The following is a 19656-nucleotide window of genomic DNA, read 5'->3' as shown; positions in this document are numbered from 1 at the left end:
ATTCTAGAGCTCTTTTCTTGAGTGCTCCTGCCCCCACAGTTTCCCCATTTCCACAGCCAATACATTTTCTTCAGTTCAACATCAACCCCCAACCCTCCTCTGATATTACATCTCTCTTTCCTCTTAACCTCTGTACTCTCTCCAACTGGTTTAAATAGCAGGACCAGCTGGCCACATCGCTATATCCAGAACCTCTTTATCTGTGGATGCAAACACCTCACACACACACACACACACACTTCCACATAAAGTAGCCTTGATTAAGGGGATTTGAAGGGGGACCAAAACTGATCTTGAGTCCATCCGATGGTATTCTGTTCATGAACTGTCAAACCAAAAACACGGATTAATTTTTGTTCACCTGGTTGCATTACTTGTGCTGTCCAGAAGGTGGGGACACGCACCGTCTTAAAATAGAGGGCTCTACAGAGCACTCCTGTCTAGCTGGTACAGTCTGTTCAGATTACCGTCTCAGCTGTTTTCTTAGGGTAGTAGGTATATGCACATTGCACTTCTGTGACAGAAAAACAAAACAGTTGCTAATGCTGTGTTCCTCTGAGGAAAAGAGAAGGAAAGATGTGGATTAAATGTTACAGTACAATGTATCTGAATCTCTCCACTTAATATGATATCTATTTCTGCACCAGGGTTTACTTTATTCAAATGCCCAAGCATAAAAATTACAAAAGATAATAGTATGTTAGATTAATTGCTCATCAAATATGTATAAAATATTTTGATGGCATTCATGTTTTATCTGTGTCTCGGTTACACATAAAATCCCCACGCACTTTACAAACCATAATGCCTCATTATTAATTCCAGGCATCCATAACAAGACACCAGGTAATTGCTTCCAGCTAAATATTGTAAGTCTAGGTTTCAACTGTGAAAAAAGCATGAGAAAACCATAGCTATTATTTGAGGACACAAACACTGTAAACACTACATGTGCCATTGAAGACAATGTAGTTCTTCTGGTTTGCAAAGAGCCAGACAGTTAGAAAGAAAGAAAACCTCCCCTATGCAATGAAATCTTTTTCTAAATATAGGGAGTTTAAAGACTTTCGATGACCAACACTGTCATAAATACCAGATCTGTACGTGGGCTCTACTGTTTGCAACAGTCTCCCAACAACAATTTAGCAACTTGATGTTCACTGGCATCTGTGGACAGCTAGGGCACAAATAACCACGTATTAGCTATGTCTTTATTGTGCTGCTTTAAAGTACTTTGAAGCTAGTTGGTTACAAGTCACTCAAGCAGGACAGTGCTTCTGGGGGTGTGGCTGAGATCCCAGGAGGAAGAAAGGCTGTGGGCTCAGTTACACCATATTTACCCCTGGCGTTAACACGTGATCACAGTGTGTATATATAAGGAAAAAACATGTTTATGGTGTGTGTTAAAGCACTAAGAATGCCTGTGATCATCACTGGACAAGCCACAAATGTGAAGGTGGTGTTGCTCGCATAGAATTTAGACCTAACCAGGTGTAAAGGCAATTTTTACAGCGTGACCACTATAGTAAGAAAAAGATCTGTCGAACAAGTAGAAAGGTAAGTGAACTGTGCACTCTTCCTGCTAAGTTAAGGGAAATACCGTAAAGACTACAAATAGGAGATACAGCATTGCCAAAAATCATTCAAATATAAATAATGCCCGTCATCAATGTGCATTCTTTTGCTGCAAAGTGTTGCTGATGTCCAAAATTCCACAAGGAGCCTTTTATACCGGGTGTAAATTAGTCATAACATATCTGAACGCCCTGCCGCTTTCACCCTATGACGTGAACCTTCAGGAACGACCTCTTCTAAGTGGTGTATTCAGCCAGCCAACAACTAACCGACAAGTCTTAGTGTGTGGGTCGAGTTTAAGGTCAACTTAAAATAGTGAAATGGTGAAATATGGCTCTTAAACAATATCCCTTCACTGCTTTGAGGGTCTGCATGTGGTGTGTGCGTAAGCCAGCTCGAATGTGCACATTTGGAAGACAGTGCTTGCTGTTTATAATGAGGTAATGCGAGGGGAGACCTAGTATGTCTGAAATGTAAACATGAGCAGCAGAGAGCAGCTCCGCAGATGCTGGTAAAACCGCGGCATACAGACAGCCTCTCTGCCTCTAGGAGCATTTGCTTCTTTGCATCTTTCAGCGCTTAATCAACACTTAAAATAGACCACAATCATGTTCGCTAGACAAATGTACTCAAATGGGAGCATGCTGTGGCTTTATTTGCATGATTGTCCTGCTCCTCTGTTTGAGTTCCTCTGCGTGCCCCTGACAAACCATTTGATGGACACTTTCACACAGTTATGTCTATGCATGAGTAAAATCTGACCATTCTTCCTCTCGGTGACTGGCAGCAAGTTGGGGGCGGGCTGCAGGGACAGCTCTTGCAGATCACTGGCCACAGCTTCACTCTGAAGTCTCGGGATGGAGGCGTCTGCGTTTGGTCTCTCTCCAAACTTGGTCTCCATGGTTACCAGGGATTCAGAGTGAGGACCCTGGAAGTGGGGTAACACATAAACACGCGCTTTTAATGACCGACTGACATTTCGCAGCCAAATATACCACAAACACACACAAAAACCTCATGGCCATAAAGCAGTTAGTCCTGCCTCTCTTATCGCTCTGCCTCATGAGCCTCCGGCTACTCAGGGAAAAGAAATGTAACCCACAGACACACACACTAAAGGCATTTACTCATGGGGGCATATAAAGATAACTGAGTATCACATTGAAAATGATTCAAATAACCAGATTACATTTATAGATATTTTTTTCTTAAAACTAAAAAAGTCAACTCAAATAACATTTCAGCTATGAATGTGATGCAGCCCAGATTCTTTAGACTCTCAGTGTACCAAAACCACATTCCAACCTCTAAAAATAGTTATGTACCAGCCAATACTGAGCACAGCTCCAATTTACTAAAGGAAGAAAGTATTAAATACAACAACCTAATTGAAAAGCATTGGTTTGCTGCAGTAGCTCTGTCTAGAATAGAAATATCACACTATAGATAGGTCTGAATAAAATGTAAATAGAGAAAACAATAAGAAATAAGAGAAGTAAAAATGTAAATATACAAAATATAAAATAGCTATAATGAAATCTTGCTATAAACTAAATGAGACAACTATATACTGTATGCATTTACATTTGCCTAGTACCACACTACACTGTGGATAATATTAGTAGTTAGGTAGTTAACAGTATGGATAAATGCCACCAAAATACTGCACCTGATATTGCACGGAAAGATTTGATAGAAAACCGGTGAGTTGAAATATTGAGCAGTTGACAGTAGAACCAGTATAAATGATTGCTGCATGAATGCTGAAGGCAATAAAGTAATATTGTGCATGATACTGCACAGAAATATTGAAACAACACACAGTGGAATAGTTATATTGTTAGAAATGTAAATGAATTATGGAGTTTTGCCCTCTAACAGGGTGTAATAAGTACAGGGGCCAGTCTATTAACTCAGAGAGTGTGACACTCTTAGTGAATCAATGGAAAAATCTGGCAAGGCTGGTATATTCGATAAAAGCTAACGGGATATATAGTGGAATTAGCAAATATGGTATGGCTGGTAAGTGAGATGAAATTGTAGCACAGATATGTTGTTAGAAACAGCCTACATTTTTTCCACTAAAGAGCACAAACAAGTTTATTTTATAACGTCGTGCAGCTGACTCGAACAACAGCAGAGCTGTGACGTGAATGCAATGGTAGGTGGGAGATGGAAAGCCACATTTACTGGCTGAGTGTTATCAACAACACTTTTAACATAATATTAGCATAACAACATTTGTGTGAGGAAAAAACAAAACAACTCAGGGGCTGATACTCTTCTTTCATACCTTTTGTCTCTCTTTAACAAAAAGAAGCAAAACGAACTAGAACAATTTATATTTCCTGCGAAAATACAGTGTGAATGCTGACAGCTGAAGTGATTTCGGAAAATCTGCTGAATATACTGGAACATACTTTCCTGAAATGCATAAAACTATAATGCACTGCACTACACTGATGAAGCAGTAGCAGAACCGAAGTAGAACATTTCCCTATTAGGATGACTGGTGATTTTGCAGCAAAAAAATTAATATTTCAAAAGCTGAAAGGATGGAATAGCGGAAAAAATAAAAAAGGCTGAATGGGCTTAAAAAGCTGAACATTTTGAAAGCTGAACATTTTCTCTAGCTGAACGTATGCTGGAGCAGCAGCAGAACCAAAATTGAAAATGTCCCCAGAAGAATGAACGCGCAAAACGAGTCTTGACAAAAGTGGGATGTTATGGCCAAAATATTTATACAGTGATTAACAGGAGACATTGCCGAACTCTGCGATGTTTTGTTTATTTTTGTAGAGTGAAAAATGACGGAGACAAAACTGGTACAGTCTGCTCTCCTCCAGAAATGTAGGCTCAAAATTTAAATTGAGGCTTATGAGGGAGTTGCCGAAGTTGAAGCCGGGCAAAAAACGTAATGAATACTACTAATAATAATAATATTAATAAATTCCAGAAGGAAAATAGTTCTTCTGGAATAATAACAGGGAGGTGGAGGTAGTATGGAGTGCCCTGCTATGACACATTTGCCAACAATCACTAAGATGTTTTGTTTGTTTACTTTTATTAGGTATTACTATAATTAGCAGAACCATATTGACATTACAATATAACTTGCAATTGTCTGTGTTCACCATTTCAGTGCTGTACTGTTTACCCAGCTTACCTAGTCTCTATTTATCTAGGGAAAGTAAAGGTATCGCATGTCTTTCTTCAAAGCATACTGTGTAACATTTGCACAGTCTGTTGCACACACACGATCTGTCCGGTCTGATCTCTTCCCTCTGAACAGGGTTTAGATCCTGAAACTCTTAAAACAAACACAAGCTAAACTAATTGTACGGCTTAAGCAGTAAATCAAGACAGAAGACTGTATTAGAGTAATGCAACATGTCATTAATGTAAAATCATCACCCAAGTAGTAGCAACAACCTACAACTGCAGTAGCTCTGGCTCGAATATGGGAACGGTGTTATGAGACTCGCTGTGTTTCATTTCCATGGATATTATATTTCCTCCACCTTCCCAACTCTCTAATGCAGCTATCTACACATGCTTTGTACCTTTTTCTGTATGAACCTGAACCCACAAGTACATCCCACAGCTATGGTTGGACGGGCGCTGCAGCTTTTACGAAAACATGAGACAAATAGCTGCAGGAGCAGTAACAGCCACAGTCTTGGCTTTAATACAACTGTAATAATACCAACGCCAGACGACAGAACAACATTCCCATTACAGTTTGAACAAGTTGGAACAGTCATTTTTTTTGCGGTGCTTTAGAGAAACACTGACCTTTCTGATAATGGCTGACAGCCCTGTTAAAGTTACAGACTGTGAATAATAAATAAATTTTTCCTTCTTGTTGCAGCCCTCATACAAGTTTATGGCAACGTCTGCTGACATGACAGCTGATCTTCGGCCCTTACTTCTCCCATCTGCTGATCCTCCTCACCCTCTGCTGCTCTTCTTGCTTCACAAACACACTGACAGAGTAGCACCCTGCGTCAGGCTTATCGGAAAGAAAGCTCTCAGACAAGTTTTGAAATCAGGAACGCAGGCAAGCAAGACGCGCTGTGCATGTTTGTTCCAGGTCCCGCCCCTTTAGTTACTGCAAGCATTAGCCTTATTCCCAAAAGATTCTCATTTTTGTTTGTCGTCTGAAATGACAACTATCAAAAGCAGATTCGTTTTGCCGTAGATAGCTAGCTAGCTAGATCAAAACTACATGTCCCAGGAATTAAAGGGACAGTTCACCCTAAAATCAAAAATAAAATGTTATATATTTTCCTCTTAGTTGTAGTGCTGTTTATGCATCAAGAGTTGTGTGAGTTGTCGACTTTTGGATGTCTGCCTTCTCTTGAATATAAATGGAACTAGATGGCACTCGGCTTGTGGTGCCAAAAAATACTGTCGTGAGCGGTTTTCATGTCGGAACTGTTTTCTTTCAACAGAATAGCAGCACAGAAGGAAACACAAATCTACTCATGGACGAAAGGATTATGCCTGTGTAACCTACTGGATATGCTGACAGCCTAAAATATAGTTAATTGCATGCCTCTAATACCCTTGTAAATATGCTTTGTAATATAACCTGTGCAGTTTAATTTAGAGTAGATATACACTTTGGTTCTTGTGTTTCTGGTTTTGAGAAGGTGATAAAAAGACTGAACCCTCCAAACTCTCTACATTAATACAGTCCTCTGCAAACCCTTCTTTTGCATGTGGAGAAATCGAAGGCTTTCTTGTGTTATTGTTGTTGTTGTTGCGTCATTTGTGTGTTCGAGTTAGCGTTATGGGAAAGATAAACACTTCTGAGTTTGAGTATTTACCTCATCAATATTGAATTAAATGAAATATCTTCTCCAAAACTACACAGTGCCCCTCGAAAACAACACAGCTGTTACTTCCATCACGTATTTCGTGTCCTTACTCGTCTGTAAACGCGGCCAGAGAACAGCCTCATGTGTCTGATTATATAGTAGATGACCTCACTTACACAGACGGGGACTCATCGCAGACTCGCCCATTGCGCTCTCAGCACTAACACTTTATGAAGACAGAAGAAGTGACACTGTCTCTCACTTTCGCTCTAGAGTATTCCTGTGTGTTTGTGTTGGACAGTAAACATGTATTGTGCACAGGCTATTCAAATGATGTGTCAGCCCTGAGAGGAAAACGTCATCTGCTTTCAACAACCGCGCGTCAGTAAATTCCTCATGAGTGTTTTTCAGATTGATAAAGCAGATATGAAGATTGCAGAGAGCTGGGGTGCATACCTGATCTTTATTTCCTGTTAAATGAGCGTCCGGGGATTTCCATCTCAGTGGATCCGCTTTCACTAAAAACAAAGAGAGGAAAAAAGTGGGACGGGTGACGTTAGAAACAGAAACCGTCTTTTTTAACCTCTGAAAACACGTGGTTCAGTGTACAATGGAGAGACAAACTATTTAACATGTAAGCTTGGTTTTCAATAGGATGTACCGTGACACTGACATGACTTTAAGAGAGAATCCATCAGAGAGGAGTCCAACATGCAGCTGACTCACTGTGGGACAGAAAACAAGGCTCCAAGTTCTCAGGCTCTAGCTAGCAGAGGGGGAGTGACACGCAGCAAAGGGCTCCAGGCCGGGACTTGAACAAGGATAAAACCTCTGTACACGGGACATCCAGTCTACCAACTGAGCTAAGCGGCACCCCTGAAAGCTCCTTTTTAAAGTTGCAAAATGTCTACCAGGAGGAAGAGGTTATACAGAAGAAGTGTTTAAGGTATAAGGAACTTGTATATGTGCAATATGTAAGAATTTAAGTATAAAACATTAAAAAATACAATAAAATTATCAACAAAATTTGAAAAAATAAAAAATTTGACATCCATGTATTGGGTTGCAGTATATCTACAGATATATCTGGAACCCCCGGTCTAGCCCCGGCCCATCATCATCAAATGCAACATTGGTGTCACGTCCTACAGGACATTCACCAAAAGAGGTCTAACACAAAACTATAAAGCAAGTTTTAGTTCAAAGGAAGATGTATTTATTAATTGAACAACAACCAAACAAGGGGGAAATCCACTAAACAATCAAACAAACAAACAAACAAATAAACAAAAGAAGGCCAGCCTCCCAGACCAACCCACCAGGGCTGTCAGAGCTGGGGGCTGACCCTCCACCCCAACACAAAGAAACAACTTAACCTTGCTGAAACGAAAGCCATGAAAACTAGAGAAGACTACCACACCCATCAGATAAACATAAAACAAAAACATGATACCACAGCCAGCCTCCAGGCTGACTGACTACATCTCTGGTCAAGTGGAATGAAGTGAAAGAGCCTAGTGCCATACCCCGTTTTATTGGTCATTTATAATCAGCCAGAACATTATCACCTGGAAAGGTAGGAGGCCAAGAATCAGCCACAGAGTATAGGTCAGGACTTCAGACGCTTCAGCCACTGACTGACATAAAATCAGCCAGCACTCCGAGCTCCCAGTCAACGCAGACTCAAATCAGCTAATAGGACTGATAGCTAATGTGTCGCATATGAAATTTGAAAGGAAGCCTATCCCAACTAGGGGTGTGCCAAAATATCGATACTACGATATATCGCGATATTTCGTCTTGAGGTACATTATCGATACACTGGTGCCAAATATCGATATTTAAAAATGTAAAAAAAAATGTAAAAAAAAAATTAAAAAAATTTTTTTTTTTTGGCCCACCACCACCCCTCTTCGGGAGGACATCTTTATCTTTATTCAAACATAGGTATACAACCAAATTAAATTTAAAAAATGGTTTAAGTAGCGCTGAAACCCACACATATAGATATTTAATGATAGTTGTAGTCAGTGTGTGTGTTAAGAAGAGACACTGTGCAATACACTCTTTGTTTACTTGGCTGTCATTCATGTGAAATTGATTGACAATGTTTTGTAATTCCTGTGAAATGGATTCAGTGCAGTCAGTAAATTCTGAATTTCTTCAGTGACACAGATATCGTGATGTATCGTGGATGAAATTTCTTGCAATATGTCGATTATCGCAGAATCGCTGTATTGTGATATTATCGTTATCGAGGGCAAAATATTGTGATGGTATTGTATCGCGAGGTACCTGGTGATACCCAGCCCTACAATTAATTAAATGGTTGTATTGTCGTATTCACTCACGAGATGTCACCAAAATCACACTGTCCCTTTTAAAATCTTTCAGAAAATGATGTAAGTGTATCGAATCGTATCAAATCGTATCGTTGGCTAAATATCGTGATATATATCATATCGTGAGCTGAATATCGTGTATCGTATCGTATCGTGAGATTAGTGTATCGCTACAGCCCTAATCCCAACATATCTGTTCCTTTGTTATGAAACCGTCTCAATCTAATACTGATCGTTCTCTGTGATGATGAGGCAAAAGAGACCATCAGCAAGAAGATTGGCTATTGATATGTAACTAAAATAGTTACTCTTAATGTCTGTCACAGAGATTCTGACTTATACCGGTTGGATAAGTAATGACATTAAAACTGGAGTGCTGCAGATGAACTGAGGAGTCTCAATGCGGTAGTACGGTATGACAAAAGTTTACTTTGTTCACCTTCATCATCTTTTTGTCCTAAGCGGCCACCAGAATTAACAAACAAAAAAAATGAAGTTCCAGAAAGAGAGAAACTGAAGCTCAGTGACACGCTGGGGAAGAAAAAACAGCCACCCGTCAGCATCAACTCAAGACAGAGACGCTGAAAGGGTGAATGAGGACGAGGGGCTGAAGGTGACTCTTGAGGAACAGACCTTAACCAGCCACGCTAGGACAGAGGTACACCAGGCCCTCGACTCCTGCTTTGGGTCCCAGAGAAAAAGAAGAAGAGGGGCTCAGAATGTGAAGCAGACCTGATCAACTGGTGGTCCATGGGGTCAAACGCCGCCCTTAGCTCTTTTGTTAGTAGGCTCATAAGGCAATTCATTAGTCATGTCTGTCTATAAACACAAGAATATGGAAGCCCTATGTGGTCATGGGTCAAACATATTATTTCCTCTGTTTTTTAAATTTAAATTGTATTTGTTATCTTCCTCCAAATGTTCAAATCACTGAATAACTAATGTTGTGCTTGTGTATACTATAACACACTATTACTACAATGTACTTTTTTAGCGGTGAAAAACTAATTAACAAAGTGGAGAAGAAAACAAAGAGTGCATTGTTTTGACACATGTAAATTCCAAGCTTTGCAGGTCAGGCATCATGACTGTAAAATATAAGTCCTGGCAGCCTTGACCCTTCCCTTTATTTCATCTAAAAAGAAAAACAGCAGTTGATCAGGCCTGGAGCAGAGGAAACCTATCACTGCACCAGGAGAAACAGTTTGAGGAGGAACAGAAACACATTTCAAAATAAAAGTTCAGTCCATATGGTTGTATTTTGCAGCTGCTGAACAGTTGACCTGTCAGCGTTTGATGGCAGCTGGGATGTGTTTGAAAGACTGCATGTCATCAGCAGGCACACTAAACTCCAAACTTCAGCCAGAGTTTGCCACTACTGACGGCCATGTTTACCTCGAAAAGTGAACCTACTGATGTTAACTTCTCGTTGACTCAAACCAAACAAACTAAAGATATTCCTCAAGAGCTACACTCAGCAAGTGTAACAACTAAAAGAGGGTGCTGTGTAAACTAGTGTCTGTATTTATTGAGTGAGTATTCAGTGACAGTGGGGGGGACATGACGGCGTGTTTATAACCGCTCAGAGCTGCTGAGGAGCTGTCAGCGCGGGTCTGACAGTCTACCTGTCAGCAGCGTCCCCACGGCGCGGTGAAGTCAGCTGAAGTATGTGCTGTGAATACGTACCTCGGCGCTAACTTTGTCCCCGCATGGTGTCCATGTGACCGCCTCTGTCAAACGCGTACATCCAACAGCCGAGCGGAGTCAGTCAGTCCGGGGGTGGCTGACGAGTTTGTGCGTGACACATCGTGAAGTCTTCCAGGATGTAGGAAAGGAGGGTTTCCTGTTAGTACTTTCAAAATAAAATTGTTATTGTTGGCGGTAGTAGCAGTGGAGCCTCGGAACAGGGGCGTGCTGTTAGTGTTTTGAAAGGGCGCTGACTTCCCGTCTGTGTGTGACGCAGCATCTTCACACAGCCGCGCGCCACAGAAAGTCCCGTTGAGACAGTCCGACCTGAAGCGGACACTTTTTAATTGTTTTATTCGAATAATCCGTTTAATTTCTGCAGCAGTGTCATTAAAATGTTTTACAGTCAACGGTGGCTCCATTGCGTTCTTATTTTTAAAATTGTTATTATTTGACAGTCAATGGTGCCTCACCTGTCCTGAAAAGAAGACGATGCACCTTTCTGACATTTTGTGGGCTACATAAATAACATTAAAAAAAAAAGTTGGTTAATGTTCCTCCACACTGATACAGCATTAGGAGAATGGATACTGTTTTTACACAGGGCATGATAGACCCCTCGCATGTTGTCAAAGATGGGGCTATATTCAGCTAAAGGTGCACTATGTAGTTTTGTGGATGACATTTTAATCGGAAGAGAAATATCTTTATTGGGAGATTTTTTTAAATGCTTAAACAAACTGAAAAAACTGTTATACTTTGTTTACATGTGGCAGACCCTGACACCTTTCTAGCTTCAAACAGTGTTCTGAGGACCTTATTTTCCTCTGAGAACAGCTTGTTTATTCAGTGATGGGAAAGATAAATATATAATAGTTTGCATTTTTACCTCATTGATATTTGTAAACATTAAAATTCTTAGGTTGACTTTCTTCCGCAAAACTACGTCGTGCCCCTTTAAGTCCAGGTGTTATTACTACTTAAGTATTCGTAGTTGTTTTCTGAGTTTTTATTGTTACTCCATTAATATTGTAAATATTAAAATTCCAGGTTTGAATTTCTTCTCAGAAACTATTTAGTGCCCCTTTAAGTTTAGCACCACCATAAACACAGTACATTAGCAAGAGATAAAACTGTCACAATACAAGTAAGCTTATTAGTAGACACACAAATTAGAGGTGAAAATAACAGCAGAAGAAGTAAGCACAAAACCGACATAACAGGTCTTCTCAAAACTATACTGTGGCAGCAGGGCGCTCTTCAAGGCAGGGCTCCAAGATCAGGCAAAGCAGGACCGCTCTCAGCTGATAATGTGCTTTAATATATTTTAGCATAAACTAGTTTACATAAAGTTGATGTGGAGCTTTTGACAGCACCAGCATTTCTGGGGCTGCTATTGCTGTTGTCCACTTTGCTTGATTGGTTATCAAAGCGTCACTGTGTATGTGGAGAAGACATTAAAACTCAGAATTCTATTGTTACAATGTTAATGAGGTTATAATGCAAACTCAGAAATATGAATTTTAAATTATTATTTTTTCCATAGGTGAATTAACAAGCTGTTCTCAAAGCAAGGCAAACAAGGTCCCCAGAAGAAAGGTGGCAGGCTCCGCCACATATAAACAAAGTAAAACAGTATGAAACTGTGTTGTCCTTTAAGGTCAGGTTATTTATTCAGTTTATTCAGTCATTTAATTTGTTTAGGCATAAGAAAACCCCTTGATGCATGTGATCCCTCGCCTCTCCCTCTCATCCCACTTCCTGTCATCTCTCAAACTGTCTCACCAATAAAGTCATGAAAGGGCCCAAAAACTGCATAAAGAAAATAGTATAAACCCTACAATACGTTTATTTGAAACGATAACATTTACTGTGGTAAAATATTTGCAGCACTGTTTATCGGTTGTATCCTGTAAAAAAACATGCACACATGGGGCACGGTGTTACATTCATTTTCTTCTGTTTCAGTAGCCTCCACCAGAGGGCGACACAACCAACAGCTCAGAGGAGTCAGCGACCAGGCGGAACCATTCTTGCCTTCGGAGGAAAGTCGGCCCATATTATTGTCGGACCAACATGGCGGCAAAACATAAGCAAAACAAGTGAAAGGAAGCGCATGTGTATAATTAACCCGCTTTTTATTGCGGTTTTAATGTGAGAATGGTTGAGCTCTTTCGGTGTCCATGACAACATAATCTCTACAGTAGGTGCAGGTCAAGACAGTCGGACGCACAGCTAATAGTTAGCTATCTGTATGGTAACTGTTAGCTAACCGTAGCTGTCAATTAAGAGCGATTCGAAACAAAGTAGGAAGTTTGTAAAAAAATTAAATAAAAAAATAACTAAGATGTGGGGTGAGATCGAACCTCCCGTTAAAACACAACCAAGTTTGTGTGAACGTGAAAGCGAGGATGACGTTAAATTGCCGGAGCCGATGATACTGACCCGGAGATGTGACATGACATTCACACCCGCAGACGCCCCGCAGCCTCGGCCGGACGCCCAGGTAACATCACCAGTATCTGTAAGTTTACATATAATGTAAATATCCTCCCACGACGAACTGTTTTTATTCTACTTATTCTGTTGTGTTTCTGTCCACCATACAGTGCGTGAGCGCGGCAGAGTCCGTCTGTGTAAATGACATGGTGGAGGCCATAGCCAAGAGTGGAAGTCCGGTGAAGAGCCAGCAGATCGGAGAGGCTGAGCTGAGCCCGAAGGAGCGCAGAGAGGAGCTGCTGCAGCAGTACAGGAGCAGGCCGCTGGTGTTCCTGGAGAGGTACCATGTATGTGCTCACAGCTCTTATACAGGCTGATAGGTACATCAATACAATCAAAAAGAACAATACATGCATTCATCAAACCTGGATACCGACATGTTTTTTAGTATTAAAGTGAGTTGTTAAAGGTGCACTCTGTAGTTTTTGGGAAGAGATTTTTTCAGAAGAGAAAGATCTCCATCACTAAACTAGATAAACAAACTCTCTTTCTTTCGATTGACCATTCAGTTCATTGACTTATCATTGCAGCTCTACTCTACATCAGAAACAGGTTGCTCTCAAGCTAAAATTAAGACTAGTTCTGGACTATCACAACACACTAAGATTTTCAGAATGTTTAATAACCCTCTCAAAACGGGTCGAGTTGATGCGTCTACATCCTCTTCATCTTCATCTTTTCTAGGCCCTACTCAAGCCTCAGAACCTGTCAGCGTTTGCCCACGTCTGCTCAGATCCGCGGGTTCAGCACTACAGCAAAGTGATACAGAGACGAGCTGCAGCGTGCACCAACAGGACCCGGGTTCGAAACCAGCGCTACGCCGCCCTGAGGGCCTTACAGAGGGGTAGGAGCTTTTTTTTTTTTTACCAACAACAAGAAAAGAATATATATCGATTAATACCAGTTTGGATTTCAGTCCAAGAATTCTCCAGGCTCTCAGTATGAGCCGCTCATTTGATTCCTTTTACTTCAGCTGTGTTTAAATGTCTGAATGCCCTCCCTCCTCTTCCAGAGGGTCAGTATTTCAGCGAGGAACAGATGCGGATGAGGGAGCCGCTGCTGTATGAACAATATATCGGCCAGTACCTGACTGATGAGGAGGTGAGAACTTGATGCAGGGCTGTAATACTTGAGAGATTTTGTTTTTAAAAATTATTTGTCATTAATTAATAACTAATGTTGCAGGTGCTGGAACGCTCCCAGGAGGCCATGCAAGGCGATGCACAGGCGGAACCTGGGGGAGCCGCAGGAGGACTCGCCCACCTCCTCCTCAACTCCTACCAGGAGCATCTCATCCAGAATCGCCTGCAGGAGGAGCAGGAGAGAGAGGATGGAGCGCAGGAGGAGGAGGAGGAGGATGAAGAAGATGATGGTAAGGGTAGCTGATGGGTCAACTAGAGTAAGAAGACCCCACCACCATTTTCCCTCTGCCTGCTCCACTCTCTGTTCTGTCGTCACCTCTCTCCCTCTGTGTTCCTGCTGTAGATGACACCGTTCAGCAGGAGGCGGGGGAGCCCACCCGAGAGGAGAAGGCTCTGCTCAGGGAGGAGTTCATCAGTCAGATGCACCAGCGCTTCCTCGATGGCAAAGACAAGGATTTCAACTACAGGTCTGCCACGCCACCACCTAACAGACTCCCAAAGGCTGCATTGTGTTCCTTAGGAATTTAACAGCAAACTAGTCAGGTTAAGAGCAACTTTAAGTTCCTGCTGCTGGTTATGCTCGTGTTGCCACCTTTTAGCTCCATTTGTAGATTACACCATGGTCTGGGTAAATACTTGATTGTGATTGGCTTTAGGTTGACAATTAACTTTTGATATACGGACACCTCTGGAACCCACTCCACATCGCCCATTAATTCTTGGTAATGGACACCTAGTTAGCCATTATCCCTTACATTATAGAATTAAAAAAGCTTCATCTGCCTTTTGTGAGTAAAGCGGCAGAAGTTTGTTTTCGCTTGCAGAAAAAGTGCATTTAAAACACAACAAATCGCATTCAAAGACAATTACATAGTCACACAATAGGAGCTACAACACCAGGAAACACCAGAAAAAACTTACTTCATGTTTGTGTGTGTGTCCAACACAGTGAGGTGGATGAGAACCCAGACTACGACAACTTGGACATAGTCAGCAGAGACGCGGAGGACAAATACTTCGATGAAGACGACGATGAGGAGGAGGAAGACGAGGTGGAAAATGATGAAGAGGAAGAAAATATGACAGAATAATCAGGTTTTCATTTCCTTTCTGAACTGTAAATTCAAATGTACAGAATAAGGGTATGTATTTTATTTTTCAATGTTACACTTCAATACAACTGTAGCTCAAAATAAAAAATGTTTTGGTCTTTTGCACTTTGTATTAGCCTCGGCCTCTTCCTTCTGTCATCTTACAGTCCATCTCCATGAAGTGGAGAACTTACACTCGCCAAACAACAATGATTCATTTGATTTGAGTCTAACACACCAGAGTTATTACCCACGTAGTTATACCCCATCAGCCTATATAATATATTCAATACTCAATGTTTCTTTATGTTGCTACTTTACTTTTGTCTTCAATTTTCTATTTCATCGTCACAACTCTGCTCATGGTTTGCTTAAGTTTAGGCACCAGAACATCTTGGTCCGTGTTAGGAAAAGGTCATGGTTTGGCTTAAAATACCTGTTTGGTCGACACTAAAATGGCTGGAATCATCACCAGGTATCCTTTCAAAACATGACTGGGGCACCAGCTAGCTCAGTTGATAGAGCAAGCGTCCTGTGTACAGAGGTACCCGATGCCCACAACACTTTTGATGCACATCTGTGCTCATGTTGGTACCATCTTGCATGGTTGTTTTTGTTGTTTCAAGTTCATAGTAAGTACATCCGTCTGCCTTCCACTGAAGGAGAGACAGAGAGAGATGACGACGACGATGACTTTGATAACTGACTGGAGTGTTCTGATAGACCAGCAAACGCCATCAGCTTTCCCTGAGAGACCCAATTCTCTTGTTGCAATCAGCTGTACAATCAGGCTCTGATGAAAAATGTTCATGTTTTATGCCCCTCAACAATCAGAGCGTAGTGTTCCTCTTGTAACCTCAACACTTTTATCTGCATCTTTAGTTTCTCTCTCCTCAGCTGATCCAGGTCCATTGTGTCCAGATCACAGCTAGTGGAGGGCCGACAGGATGGAGCCTCCACCATGTTGAAGGACTGAGGAATGTTTGAGGCTTGTGTTGTTTGGGGAATCCTGTGGAAAGAAACAAAATCTCTTTATAGCTTTGCATGACTGCATCTTTATTTATCTTTACTTAGTAATATGACAGTTGGACCTTACCTTGTGTCGAGCTGCATCGCTTGCAACTCCGCTGCATCATAACTACAGGTGGTGGCACGATATTTACACTCATCCATAACACTCTGGGATTTAGTGTGAAGACCGCCATCTGTACAGTAAGAACACACGCATCTCAATTTAAAATGGGTTATTCGTCTTGCACAAACAAAACATGCGATTACTTCAAATAAATACAAAATATTACAACAAATCCATGAAATCTTCGCACCAACAAATCCTGCGTCTGTCACAGTGACTAGCAGCACAGGCGAGGGCATGCGGTCGGCAGTGTGATTACTGGTTGTTTCGATGTCCTCGGGTTCGGTTTTGATGTCGAGGGACGAGGTAGCTGGTGCATACAGAGGTGTGCGAGAATTTCCTGCTTCGGTTTTGATTTCTCTCAGTCCGCCTTGAATAATGATACAAATACAAAAAAACAATATGTATATATCAGAGGCCTTTATCTGTCAAATCATATAACCACGACCTGAAATTCATGTTTTAATTCAGCACCCTGCTTCTAACTATGGATCACGAATGTCTAAGGCAGCACACATTGAGAACTTGGAACATGATTTATGCACCCTCGCTGCCTAATTCTTTTAAAGATAATCAGGCTCTGTTGTTAGCGGGCCGATTCCAAGGAGTCGACTTTCATCAGTGTTGTGTAAATGAATGTTTTTTTTAGTTGTTTTTTTTATCTATCTTCGCTGATAATCTGTCGGAGTCATGGTGGTGTGTAATTCAAACACATTTACATTTTAAGACAAATACAAATGTTTATCAAAAATTATCCCTCTGCAGTATTTCTGAGGATAATAACCAATATTCAATCCAATAATCCAATATGCTGTTATTTAATTCCATTCCTGCCATCCCCTTTCCATATGGGTTGAAAATTACACAGTTAAAGAGAACGGTTGTGTGTGAATCACGACTTACTGCCACTGCTATTCATATAATGTAGCTCCTTCTCTGCTTACCTTTCTCAAGAAAAACTTGGGAGGCTTCTGGGTGTCCTTTCCTCTGGAGGTCCAGTGTTGGCTGCTCTAGAGCTTCATGGTGTGCTGAGGCTCGTAATAGAGCTGCTGGATGTCCAATTGTGGACCTCAGTTGTCCAAACAGAGCTGCAGGGAGGTCAACTGGGGCTGCTGGTGGTTGACTGAGGGCCGTCAGTGGTCCACTTGAGGCTGCTTGGGGATCGAGCAGGGACAGTGCTGCCTGAAGATCTGCCGAGAACGCACGTGGTCCAGCTGGGAGTTCAACCCGGGCTGAGAAGGATTCGTCCAGCTGTCCTGCAGCACCTTGTGGGGTCCAGCCTCCATTGAAGAAGCACTGAATTATTTAGAGTAATAATACTTCAATCCCCATTCAGACCTCAAGTCTGAAAATCACACATTGAAGAGTCTGCCATTTAACCAGTCTTGCAACAACTGGTCTTTTACAATAGTACTTTAGCTGAATATTAGGTACAGACCCAACGAGAGACTGCATGGTTTACTGTTTTACTGGAAAACATGCAGATGCAATTATTTTATAGTTATTTCAGTGTGACTAGCTAAATAGCTTGCTGCTTCGCTATGAATATATAGATAACCTATAATATAACTTCTCCCTGAGTTAAGAGACAATAACAGCTTGACCTGGGACGAGGAAGCTAAGCCATCAAATACAAAATGTTTTTTTTTTAAATAAACAGAACATTCTTACCTTTAACAACAATGTTATAGACGTCCTTCATCCTTTGCAGAAATGTACTTGATGTCTCACTCAGCTCACAGCGGGGTGTCAATACCTCAGACTGCCAGGCATTTGTCTTTCTGACTGGCCTTGCCATAAGCAAAACAGCCCTGATTCCCAGGGCTTGCAGTTTTTCCAGCTGAAAAACAAGGACACACACACACAAATGATAGTAAGGTATTAATATAAAAACATGTAAAGGAATATTTCAAAACGTAACTGCACAATGAGAATAAAAAACAATTGCACACCAACATGTGCGCTTCGTCCCGGATATGAGAGACAGTTCGGTTCTTTTGATGGGAGTGGACCCAGCTGTCGCGCTTCTGATCAAACCTGTCCATTTTCTTTTTGAGCCTCAGCTTACGTGGCTGCTCTGCCTTGCACGCCTTGCACGTCTTGCAGGCTACACCTAGCTGTGTGTGGCAGAACACGCACCTTTTGGTGGTTGACCCGTTGCTTGGCATTTCTATCGCGGATAGAGTGAAAGAGAGAGACAAACAAACACTTATTTAATTTAAACATACCATGTGCAGTGAGAGGACACGTTTAGAATAGACATAATTTCATTTTAATACATTTTTTTAAATACTTACCTGAGCTGTTAGTTTTCTATAAAGGAGGTATGGGTGGATGTTACAGGAATGATAGTGGTGGGCAACAAGGAGCTGTTGGAGAAAAGGAAAACAAAAACATGGTTATATAAACAGCAATCGCCTTCTTGGATTCCTCAAATCATTAACACAGAACTGTCACAAGTAAGGAAGGTAACTGTGACATTGATGTTGCATGATGCAAAAAACTAGTTAAGGTTCTGTTTTTATTTATATTCAACAGGTTAAGCATGAATGTTAGCAGAATAATAGGCAGTGCACTGACCTGTCTAATATGTTGATGTCATATAGCTACAACACTGGTAAGACTTCTCACCAACCCAGGCTTTGCCTCCTCAACTTCAGCAAAATTAAGCTAGCAGCTTTTAGCTAGCCGAAGAGCTGAAGGCTAAAAGCTTACCTGTTAATTTTACTCCTTCAATTTTATCTAAGTCGCTCTGAAAACAACTGAAAAGTGTCATTCCCTCCTGCTGGTACGTACCTTCACGTAAACCGAGACAAAACGTGACACTGACACGTTATCCTTTAGTGGCTCGGCGGGTCTATTGCACGCTTTGACTAGTACCTGGTTGCTGATTGGAGGAGACTGACAGAGAGAGCCATTTGAAGGCATTCACTTGACAGAGTGTGTGAGAACAGCACATCTCATCAGTGATGCAGAGTTCAGCCTCGGTCTGTGCTGGTGAAGTCTTCACCCTGCGCGTCCACAAAGTTCCCTGTCACGGACAAAAGTCACGTTTTCCACAAGAAGCAGCGATATGGCGGCACTGTACACTTTTGTGTTTTTGTTTTCTGGTGATGGCCCGCCCTAGTCTGCCTCTGATTGGCTCACCGTGATATTCTCGCCCCAACCTTAACCAATCAAACCTCCTCAAGCCTAAACCAAGCATACCCCCGAATGAAAGCAAAGAGTACTAGCCAATCAGAGACAGAGTTGGGCGGGTTATGATAAAAAAAATAATAATCAACTTTATTGAAAACAATTACACAGCTTGTTTACAACTCCCTGCAAATACAACTGAGTTTAGTCTGCAATTTGAGCCAGCCG

General features: G+C 41.4%; 3 protein-coding genes and 1 long non-coding RNA gene across 10 annotated transcripts in view; 2 read left to right on the top strand and 2 right to left on the bottom strand.

Moving 5' to 3' along the window:
• LOC115575731 (myocardin-related transcription factor A-like) overlaps positions 1-10576 on the bottom strand; it is a 49147-nt gene extending 38571 nt beyond the window's left edge. The window contains exons 1-3 of one of the 2 annotated variants that reach the window (XM_030407990.1): positions 10427-10576; positions 6855-6916; positions 2338-2503 (exon numbers count right to left, since the gene is read on the bottom strand). In XM_030407990.1, the coding sequence (XP_030263850.1) occupies positions 2338-2476 (139 nt within the window). In that variant the 5' untranslated portion in view covers positions 2477-2503; positions 6855-6916; positions 10427-10576. Of the gene's footprint in view, positions 1-2337; positions 2504-5504; positions 5600-6854; positions 6917-10426 lie in introns of those variants that run through there. The other variant, XM_030407989.1, reaches the window with a different exon arrangement.
• Positions 1418-5599, top strand: LOC115575734 (uncharacterized). Its single transcript, XR_003982723.1, has 3 exons — positions 1418-1557; positions 2363-2514; positions 5447-5599. It is a non-coding gene; the product is annotated as an uncharacterized LOC115575734 (long non-coding RNA).
• A 1877-nt stretch (positions 10577-12453) lies between the features above and the next one.
• Positions 12454-15289, top strand: ccdc97 (coiled-coil domain containing 97). 2 transcript variants are annotated; one of them, XM_030408000.1, is made up of 7 exons: positions 12454-12932; positions 13036-13212; positions 13610-13769; positions 13938-14026; positions 14111-14297; positions 14411-14534; positions 15017-15289. In XM_030408000.1, exons 1-7 carry the CDS (start codon positions 12774-12776, stop codon positions 15156-15158), a joined length of 1038 nt encoding a protein of 345 aa, XP_030263860.1. In that variant the 5' UTR covers positions 12454-12773; the 3' UTR covers positions 15159-15289. The 2 variants fall into 2 exon arrangements, with proteins under 2 accessions (XP_030263860.1, XP_030263859.1); XM_030407999.1 differs by having other exon boundaries at positions 12456-12950.
• LOC115575732 (uncharacterized) lies at positions 15201-19408 on the bottom strand. 5 transcript variants are annotated; one of them, XM_030407995.1, is made up of 8 exons: positions 19090-19408; positions 18591-18662; positions 18246-18463; positions 17965-18133; positions 17238-17573; positions 16484-16663; positions 16255-16363; positions 15201-16167 (listed from the first exon to the last, which is right to left on the bottom strand). In XM_030407995.1, exons 3-8 carry the CDS (start codon positions 18459-18461, stop codon positions 15966-15968), a joined length of 1212 nt encoding a protein of 403 aa, XP_030263855.1. In that variant the 5' UTR covers positions 18462-18463; positions 18591-18662; positions 19090-19408; the 3' UTR covers positions 15201-15965. The 5 variants fall into 5 exon arrangements, 4 of the variants coding, with proteins under 4 accessions (XP_030263855.1, XP_030263857.1, XP_030263858.1 ...); XM_030407997.1 differs by having other exon boundaries at positions 19174-19408; XM_030407998.1 differs by having other exon boundaries at positions 19009-19096.
• Positions 19409-19656: the final 248 nt, after the last annotated feature.

Source organism: Sparus aurata, chromosome 23 (assembly GCF_900880675.1).
Source record: "Sparus aurata chromosome 23, fSpaAur1.1, whole genome shotgun sequence".
Lineage (NCBI taxonomy): Eukaryota > Metazoa > Chordata > Actinopteri > Spariformes > Sparidae > Sparus > Sparus aurata.
This window is presented reverse-complemented; position numbering and strand designations above follow the sequence as displayed.

Excerpts from the sequence above, each read along its gene's own strand:
- ccdc97 (XM_030407999.1), top strand. The coding sequence starts at position 12,774 with ATGTGGGGTGAGATCGAACCTCCCGTTAAAACACAACCAAGTTTGTGT. Across the intron at positions 12,951-13,035 it reads AGGTAACATCACCAGTATCT|TGCGTGAGCGCGGCAGAGTC; the intron begins GTAAGTTTACAT and ends TCCACCATACAG. Across the intron at positions 14,535-15,016 it reads GACAAGGATTTCAACTACAG|TGAGGTGGATGAGAACCCAG; the intron begins GTCTGCCACGCC and ends TGTCCAACACAG.
- LOC115575732 (XM_030407995.1), bottom strand. The coding sequence starts at position 18,461 with ATGCCAAGCAACGGGTCAACCACCAAAAGGTGCGTGTTCTGCCACACA. Across the intron at positions 17,574-17,964 it reads CTATAACATTGTTGTTAAAG|GCTGGACCCCACAAGGTGCT; the intron begins GTAAGAATGTTC and ends TCTTCAATGGAG. Across the intron at positions 16,364-16,483 it reads GACAGACGCAGGATTTGTTG|ATGGCGGTCTTCACACTAAA; the intron begins GTGCGAAGATTT and ends CTTACTGTACAG.